Source organism: Anas acuta, chromosome 3 (assembly GCF_963932015.1).
Source record: "Anas acuta chromosome 3, bAnaAcu1.1, whole genome shotgun sequence".
In the NCBI taxonomy this organism is placed as follows: Eukaryota; Metazoa; Chordata; class Aves; order Anseriformes; family Anatidae; genus Anas; species Anas acuta.
The window spans coordinates 103,607,126-103,616,765 of record NC_088981.1 but is presented as its reverse complement, the minus strand read 5'-3'; the positions used below and the strand labels follow the sequence as shown (position 1 = coordinate 103,616,765).

Sequence of the window (9,640 nt, the reverse complement as noted above, 5' to 3'; positions counted from 1 at the left end):
TTCAATTAAATTTGCATTTATCATTTACACAGCACCTTTCCTGAGCACAGTGAAGGGTGAGTGCCTTGAAGTGTCACCTACTGGGTAGTCAAGGAAGCACAACGGTTCAGAAAGCTTTTATGAAAGGAGTTTCATGACTATTTGTTGTAGCGTATGCTAGAGGGGAGTTAAACGGCATCGACTACAACCAGATCAATAATTTAACGAAGAGTTATGTCGGAATGTTTTTGTCGAAATGCCTTTGTCTGACAAGCGGAAGTTAGCTACTAAACCAGAATGTTGGTAATCACTACTGATGCTGACAAACAAGGAAGTTTGATAAATGTTATCAGAAGGGTGGAAGAACGGGCAAGAGGAGTGGACTAAGGATTTGTGACGTCTGGCTGGGATGTAAACAGCCTTGTTTCGAGCAAACGACATTCGTAGGCTCCTCTCTGCTCCTAGATGAGCCGAACCTGGCCCCTGACCTGTCCACCACCCCCAATTAATCCCCTCAGCGCCCCGCGCCATGGCCGCCCCTCAGGGCACGGCTCCACCCCTCTGCCCAGCCGGGCGGGGCGGGGCATGGCGCCGGCAGGGGCCGCTGGGTAATGGAGGGCGGGGGTCACAAAATGGCCGCCCCTGCCCAGTGGGAGAGCTTGAGGCCGCTGCAGCCGGACACGCTGCGTGTGAGTGAGGTACACGGCGGGCGGGACAGGGAGGCGCTGCCCGAGGGCGGGACGGGGACGCAGCGCATGGCTTCCCCCGCCGGAGAACCTCAGGGGACAGCGGGGAGGGCTCCGGCAGGAGGGCGGCGGGCAGCAGAGCCGGGGGGAGCCCAGCCGGGCTTGGGGCGGCTTCGCAGCGGGGCTACCTGCGACCTGCCAGCACACCTGAGGGGGCTGTAGGTGTTTTTGGGATCAGCAATCGGACCGTAACATGTGTTTGGTTCCTCGCTGAGCGCCTGTGAGGTTTGGTTAATTGCGTATGCACCTTCCTCCGCCGCTTTCAGCGCTGCTGGGGTGTTGCTAATTAAAAACAAATCTCTTAATGCCGAGAAACGTGTTCCTAATTACAAATAAATCTCTTAATTCTCTGAAACGTGTTTTTAAAACGTTCATCTTTATTAACCTTGGGCTAAGCGTTGCTTGGTAGTATTAGCTTAAAGCTGTGAAGGTGTTGATACCCATTTTTTTCCCTGATGGTTTTTATTAGAGGAACTGGTGGTGGTTGGAGTTAAATTGTATTGGCCACAAAATCCAAATGAAAGGTGGGGATCTGGAGGGGTGGAGGTCGGCAAGGACATCCCAGGGAAGTGTCACGGGTGATATGAACTTTTATTTTAACGTCCTTGGTTGAGGCTGAAGGAGGGAAGAAAAATGAGAACTCCCTGCTAAAGGGGAGAAGTGGCTTAGTGAAAGCAGACTTAGGTGGGGATGAAGTGCTCAGCCTGCTCAGAGCTGCTGTCGCTTAGGCTTGTGCCTGAGAGATAGGGCTCAAAGAAAAGAGGAGCAACTAATGATGCAAAAGTAACAAGTTACGAATCTCTTGAGAAATCTCAACCTGTCTGAGACCATAGGACCTAATGGGGATACATCCAGTGGGGGTCTGAGAGAGCTGGCATTGTGAGATTGCTGTCCGATCTTTGAGAGGTTGTGCAAGAAAGTGGAGGTGGTTGGGGATAGCTGATGGGCTGTTCTTGCAAACAGATTCACTTCAGTGATGAACTGACTGGATTGTAGATCCAAAGCCATAGATGGAATATACATTAATATTAGCAGGACGTTTGAAACAGTCTCCAGCAGCATCTTTCTATTTAAATTGGAATTTTACAGGTAGTAGTTGAGCGTAAAACTGACTGGATCCTTAGGTTCAAAGAGGAGTGGTCCACGGCTCATATTTTACCTGAAAGTGGATTACAGGCAGAGCTCCTCAGGGAACTGGGACATGTCTGGACAGCCCCCAGGACTGGTTTTGTACAGGTTCCTGTCCTGTTAAATACCAGTGAGCTGGAAGAGGACATGAGATACCCTCCCCTCCCCATTTGCTGTTATAAACATCATGGGAGTGTATTACGAGCATAAAGGTATAGGCAGGAGGAATGGATCATCAGGAACCTGACAGACAAGGTGACTGAAAATTCAAGTTTGAAATCCTGCATCTGGATAGCTTGCAGTCATACAGACTGGGAGCTGAGATGCTGGGGAAGTACCCCCCCCCCCCCCCCCCCAAAGGACCTGAGGGTCCTTAGGGAGGGTGGGATAAACATGAGCCAACGACGTGCAGGGGGGAGACAGTGGGGAGATGGAATAACGTGAATACTTGCACTTGCCATGTTGGTTATGTGAGAAGAGCAGACTGCTGCTAGCTTGAAAGTCTACTACAAAATAATTGTAGTGCTGTATAATAGTAGCGTGTCTTCTGTATGTGAGCTGTTATGTGGAATGTCCCAAACTCAGTATTTATAGAGTTTATACAGATGGCTGTGTTGTGACTATTGCCTGAGAATTAGAGGGTTTGGTGGTGTTTCCAGCTTTACGAGAAGGTGAGATCTGTGATTGAGCTGAAATGGGTGTTAATGAGCATGTTTCTCTTCTGTCCAAGGAGATTCCTTCACTGTAATATCTGTTGAGTTGCTGGCACTCCCCTTGCTGTAGCATCCAGAGTTGGGTTGTTGGGTGGGGGTTTTTCCCCTGAAAAGCTTCCTGCATTTCCATGGTATTTTATGTTAGTTACATTTTAACTTTTTTCTCCAGCCACCAATGCTCAACTTGAATCTGGATGGTGACGTGCAGGTGGTGAGAAGTAAGTTGCTGCATTCCATGTGTAAAGGTTATCCTTGAAGTATTTAATGCTTTTTTTTTTTTTTTTACAATGATGCATGCTGTAAACAAGTGAGGAATCATTGTGTGTCTAATATAGGCAGAACAAGAGGAATGCTGCATGCTAAATGAACTAGCAAACATAAAGCAATGCATTTTTCATGGTCTTCCCTCTTCTCTTTCCATTTGTTGCAAGTATAAATCCCTGCTGCTATCAAGAAAATGAACTTACAGAAAAAGTGACTTAGAGACAACTGGGACATTATGCTGGCAAACATTTTTCAGCTGGCATTAACAAATGTAAATACAAGCTTGAGTGAAATTGAGTTGGTTATTTTCCTTTGTTTTTCTCACCAATTGAATAGTCTTCCACATCAGAGCAGATGTGGAATAAAGAGCAGACAATCCTGTAGCCGTAGAATGAGAGTTGTAAGTTATGAAGAGAAGTGTACGTTCTTCATCTGGGGAAAAATATGAAGTTTGAAGTAGCATTTGCTGAGGAAGTTTCCTTCCCTATGTACCCACATTCTCTTGAAACATTAGACTAGAGTTTTATTCAGTGTCAGAGTTTGATTACGTAGGGATTACCTGGCTTGCTTTGCAGGACAAGGCACAAATAACAGCAGGATTTGACAGTCATATTGGCCAGCAGAACTTTTAAGTGTGCTACTACTTTTTTATGCTTTAAAGTACACAAGTAGTCAGGCATGCATAAATAACCTGAAATTAATAATGCTGTTCATCAGTAACTCTTCTGCTGTTTATGAGACTATGCTGGTACTAGATCTATATAGTACAGGTGTTTCTCTTAAACCTATAGTGTCCTGGTAGCTGTAGATCTTTGTTTGTATTTATTAAACTGAAGAGTGACATCACCAATTCTTAGGCCCTGAGGACAGCTAGTACAAGCTGCATTTTGTTCATACATTAAGTTCTCAGGCTCTGGAACTGACTGGCCTGAAATAGTCCCTGAACCATGCCTGAGAGTCATTTGGGGGACATTCTGATTTGTTCTGGGCCAAAGGGATAACCACTTCACCAGTGTCGCTGAGCAGATGACACAGCTGCGGCTCTCTGGTTGTGCCCTGACATTGCCGATAGTTAACCAGAGGTGTTGTAATTGCAGTGTTTTATACTTTTACATTCATTGCAACTTCATGACTACTGTTTTTTAAGAAGAACTTCATATTGTTGTAGTAATTTACCCTGAATATTGTACCAAAACATTACAGAAACCCTGAAGGCTAAAAGGCCTCGATTTGATGCATCTTTGGTTTACTTGACCCGAAAATTCATGGATCTTGTCAAAAGAGCTCCAGATGGTGTCCTTGATTTAAATGAAGTAGCAACAACTCTTGGAGTACGAAAACGAAGAGTTTATGACATCACCAATGTATTGGATGGAATTCACTTAATTCAGAAGAGATCTAAGAATCTTATCCAGTGGGTGTAAGTGGGCTTTGAAACCCTTAATTTCTCAGCAATGAAACCCAGCAATGTTGATTAGTATTTATACCTTTGAGAGTATTTTTAAACATATTGAGTTATTTTTAATAGATAGAAAGATCTTAAGTTTTTCTTTATCCTTAAGTTGTCTGAATTACATGATATATTAAGTATCAAATGTAAAAAAAAAAAAAAAGCACATTGAAGCATGTTTCAGCTGAGTAAAGAATACTAGAATTTCTGGTTGCTTTCTATATTAGCATGTTTTTTATATTCAGTATAAGGCTTTTACTTGTATAAACATACTAGACAACTTTCATATTCTTCTAGAGGTTCTAATCTTGACCAAGTTGTTGGAAAGGCAGCAGAGCAGCAAAACCTTAAAGATGAACTCTCTGACTTGTCAGCCATGGAAGAAGCTCTGGATGAATTAATCAAGGATTGTGCTCATCAGTTATTTGATCTAACAGATGACAAAGAAAATGCAAAATATCCTTTTAACTCTTGCATTACTTTAACTCGTGGTTTTGGTTGCCAACACTCAGGCATTCTAGCATTAGGTGTAGGCTGATACCACAGGTATGCCGTAATACTTGATAATGAAACAACAAGGAACTCCTTGGTTATTTTATATTAGTATATAGTAGACTTGTGCTATGTAGTGTTTTACATGGTCTAGCCCATTCTCAGGGCAGGGCCACTTGTGTGACATTGCCACTGCAGAAGATTCAGAGGAAGTAGAGTGGGAAAAACTGGAGTTGGACTGTAAGTCCTTCATTCCTTTTGTGCTCTGCCATGGAAAGAAAAACAGAGTATCCTAGTGGCAGTGAGAGTAAGGAACAGGATATTACTGAGATAAGGAACTGATGGGGGTGGTAATGAGGAAAAGAAAAATGGAAGTGGGGCAGTAGTCTTAGTACCCTGACCATTACCTTGTTCTCTCCACTATAGAGTAAAGTTGTCTCAGGGACGGGTCTTGACCAACCAGTGAGATTGAGTTGCTTACTGAGATAAGAAAGAGGACCCAATACAGAGCCCAGTGGCCTTTTGCCATGAAGATACCATGGTACGTTGATCGTGTCCTAATAGCGTTCTGTCTCTGGGGAGAGGCTCCAATGCAGTCTTGTCTTTCAGGTGTGATCTGATAATAGAAAGGGGGTTCCTTGTTACTTGTTTTAGTATGACAAATACTGGATTTTGGCTGTGGGTACAATAAAATAAAACTTAGCATTCAGCCAAAAGCAGTGCTAAAGATTGGTAATGAAATGTGTTCATTTTATGTATGATATCTAGAAAAAAAAATCATTATACCTTACCTGTTTGGTTAAGAAAGTAATTTTCTTGTTTTCTAGGATATGATTTCCATGTATTATTAATACAAAAGGATAAAAAAAAGGTTTCTTGAAAGCAGTATTCCATCTGCTACATAGATTTATGATAGCATCTGTGAAGACTGTTTGTCAAATGTGTGTTTTTTAAATACTGAGTGTGACTTTTAATTTTTTCCCCTTCCTAACAGCAAAAAGTTTTTCCAATTGTCAGCTAATAATTGATTTTACAAAGCTAATATTGAAATAACCTCAGCTGAAATATTTACTGTTTTTCGCAAAATTGGTATTTTGCTTCAGCATGTCTTAACATTCTCTTTGCTTCTGCCCATTAGCAAATTGCTATACAGAATCCTTGACCAATGTATACACTAGCTTATGTGACATATCAAGATATCCGTAGCATTCAGGCGTTTCAGAAACAGATTGTGATTGCAATCAAAGCTCCAGAAGAAACCAAACTGGAAATACCAATTCCTAAGGAAGTAAGTTTTATACCTTCCCCTCTTAAGGGAAGAAAAGTTCTTAATTTTTTTTGTTCTGTTTTTTTTTATTTGTTTTGGTTTTGCAACAGTTATTAGCAACTGACTTCCAATTTCTTGGTCGTATATAGCAAGTACAGGTAGTTTGTTGTTCTTGTGCTCCACTAAATAATTCTGTAGGTATACCTATAATAGATATCTATGCAATGTAGATATACATATAATATGTAGGTATATGTAATCTAAGAAGGTTATTCTTAGGAATTTTGTTTTGCTTGCCTAAATTATAGTATAAACATATCTAAATGTTAGTTTTGCTAGAGATGATGGAACAGCTGTAGTAAATGATGGAACAGATGTAATATTGGTGTCCAATAATTACTATGATAATGAAACTAACAAACAGCTGTTAATATTTTCAGTAAAGTCTATAAAAGCTGGAAATCGAACTAAACAAAATATTATGCCTAATTTAATAATCATCCTAACAGCAAGTAAATGTTGTCTTATGAGTCAACAGCTGCTGTCACTATAATACTGAAGTGTGAGATGTACAGTATGATCAAAACTGTTCTTGCGTTCTAGTAGATCATGTCAAGATGGATTTTTGATGGAGGCGGGGGATGTAGCCTGTCCTTGCCTCATGATACAACATGCACACCCCATTCAGGTCACACAGAAGAGCCATAGCTTTGCCCTCTGCACCCAGTTACACTGCATCTTCTCCCATATACTGTGAACCCACTGCTTAAAGTAGTGCTGTGAAAGAAGAAATACTGGACGTAAGCTTGAGATGAATAATGGGGATTTAATTCTGTTTTTCTTTTGCATATGCAATTTTATAATGTTCTTAGTTATGTTTTCTTCAAATTCGCCTTACTTGGGTGCACAGGAAGGGAGAGGATATCTTAGGAAAAGGAATCAATACAGAAGACTTACATCCACTATATGTATTTCCAGTGGTGTCACTGGTAAAAGTAGCTGGGTCTAATCCTGTGAAGATCCTAGAGGTTCCTTGAAGCAAAAGAAGTCAAGATTTGAAAGGCTGTACTTTAGAGAAAACACTCTTCTAGCCGTTTCCCATAGATTTGGTTTACTCTGTGCTTTGCAATGTGATGTGCGCTAAAAGAAAGCAGTAGTACGGTTTATTTGTGTTGCCATACTACTAAAGCTGCTATGTGCTCTGATTTGTTTGCTGATCTGTGGCATTGGTGGTAAAGTTCTTATTTGTTATTCATACGAAGCATATGGTAAATCTTGGCTATATATCAAGAGGTCAGTGAAAAGACTAAACAAAGACTCACTAGGTGCATTGCATGTCAAAAATGAAACCTAGTTAGCTTAATGGTACTTAATAATTGGCCTAAAAATGTATTAAGTACTCGTAACTTATGTGGAACTAGTAACACAATTTTAAGTAGTTATGTCACTTCTGTATCTGTTCTCCTCTTAACCTGTTGGCTTTAAAATATGTGTAAAAATAGATAACTGATATATGAGATTGGTCTTCTGGTTAATATGTAAGTCATTGTTTTCTAGGACTGCATAGAAGTACATGTAAAGAGCACAAAAGGACCCATTGATGTGTATCTGTGTGAGGTGGAACAAGATAAGCCAGGTGCCAAAACTTTTGAAAATATGAATACTGTCAAATCTGAAACTGAGCCATCGGTTCCTCCTGGTGAAGGTAGCGTCTCCCACTTACATTTTAATCCTCATCTAATTTTTTTTTAAAAAGAAAACTCGTTCTCAACTTTACCAGAATGGTATGGCAGTGTTAACTGGGCATAGTTTAAGTGGGCTAAGATGCGTGGGAGGACAGGAAGTGCCTGAAAGCTCAGCTTATGGTGGTGCATTACCTCACAGCAGCAGAAGGCCAAAGGGTTAGGCATGTGCACACATAGCAAGCTGCTCTGGTTCTCCGACCCTCTTCCTTCCTTTGCTCGTTACTGGTTTCCTGTCAGAGCAGACCATTCTGTGCTCTGCTGATGGGACTGTGTGCGAGTTCTCAGCTGTTTCAATGTCCAGGCCAGCAGCTCGGCTGAAATACCAGTTGTTGTGGGAGTTAAGATGAGTTTCAAACAAAACGTTAGCTGCTCTTACTCATTATTGCCCTGTTTAAAGCAGGACAGCCAGGAGATGGGATGTGGTATTTTAATCTCCTAGAACAAGACTGGCTGGAATTCAGTCTGTCAAGAGCTCTGGTGCTGCAGGACGTTGCGGTTTAAAAATAAATGTGGCGGGAACTGTGGTAGCTCAGAAGACGTAAGAGTTTATTTTTAGCAATTCTACTTCATAGTAGAGAGGAAGAGTTGACTATTTAATCTTGGGCTTTCATTTAACACTGCATTGCTTGTGAAATGACTCAATTATATTTCCTACAGTGACAGTAACTAGATTCCTCTTTCACTTCCCTTTCAGAGTGATATCTCCAAAAAATAAAAATAAAGAAGTAATATATATATGTATATACGCTGAGATAGATGAATTACAACTCAAAATCAAATACAGAATGTAAATATCTGTTATAGAGATTTTCCAAAGCTGCTTGGAACTGCGAACTTACCGACCTGAAATGCTCTGGAGTGTTTTTAATTTAAAACAGCAGTGGATTGAATGGTTTCACGGGATTGTTTTATCTTTCCAAGTCAGAAGATGATAGTTCCTAGATTTGCTTTTAGGAGCTTTGTTTTCGTAATTGCATGTGACCTACGGAGCTTTTGGGAAAGTATTTTTAGCTTATGAAATGACTTTAATTGACGGAAAACATACTTAATGAATGACTCCTAAAATGAAACTGTTGGAAACTGTTTCTGGAACAATCCACAATCCTTCTGAGAATGTATGTAATGAAGAAATGCACTTTTCAGTTCTGAGGCTGCACTACTGCTAAGCAGGATCGTCAAATACAGATGAAGAAAGAGCTTGATGCATCAGAAGCCTTCACTATAAGGAACAAGATGTAAATACTACGAGAGTTACGCCTTACACTGTGTAGATGCTGTTTGCATTGTAGCATCCAGCTCTGCATTAACTATGGTATCAACACTGAAAAATAAATGGGCTTTTTGTATATCTGTATAATGTCTGGGTAGTTACTGATGTAGATTTATTGAGGTGGTTTGCATTTCTGCCTTTGTACAGCAAAGAAATAAAATAAGCTTATAAAACAAAGTGGCCAGTCTAACTAAATGTGGTGGTTTGTTATTAATGTTTGTTCACCCAGTGAATTATAACATTTTAAAACTGATGTGAAAAATGTAATTGTTAAATGTAGTGTTGGCTGCTCTTGTTATGATACTTCTGAAGATCACTACACTCCTGTAACACAATTAATAGTAAATATTTAAACTGGTCACTATATAGAAATTCTAAACCCTATAGTGTAGCTCTAGCCTGGTACCCTACTCTCATTGTAGCTACACTTGCAAGTGTTGTCAAACACTTCTGAACTTAGTAAAGAAATACTTGAGAGTTTAGAATGCATCCAACTTCTGTATTTATCTACCTTCAGTCTGTAAAATGAGACTTCAGAGTGTCAGGGCCAGGTCTTTGTATTGGGTTTAGGGGACAATGTTCCAAA

General features: G+C 40.5%; 1 protein-coding gene across 3 annotated transcripts; it reads left to right on the top strand.

Annotated features, from left to right (window-relative positions):
- Positions 1-555: 555 nt before the first annotated feature.
- Positions 556-9,231, top strand: E2F6 (E2F transcription factor 6). 3 transcript variants are annotated; one of them, XM_068678605.1, is made up of 7 exons: positions 556-668; positions 2,736-2,784; positions 4,034-4,250; positions 4,578-4,737; positions 5,947-6,060; positions 7,597-7,744; positions 8,479-9,231. In XM_068678605.1, exons 1-7 carry the CDS (start codon positions 591-593, stop codon positions 8,481-8,483), a joined length of 771 nt encoding a protein of 256 aa, XP_068534706.1. In that variant the 5' UTR covers positions 556-590; the 3' UTR covers positions 8,484-9,231. The 3 variants fall into 3 exon arrangements, with proteins under 3 accessions (XP_068534706.1, XP_068534707.1, XP_068534705.1); XM_068678606.1 differs by lacking the exon at positions 8,479-9,231 and adding an exon at positions 6,728-6,839 and having other exon boundaries at positions 557-677; positions 7,597-7,737; XM_068678604.1 differs by having other exon boundaries at positions 564-677.
- Positions 9,232-9,640: the final 409 nt, after the last annotated feature.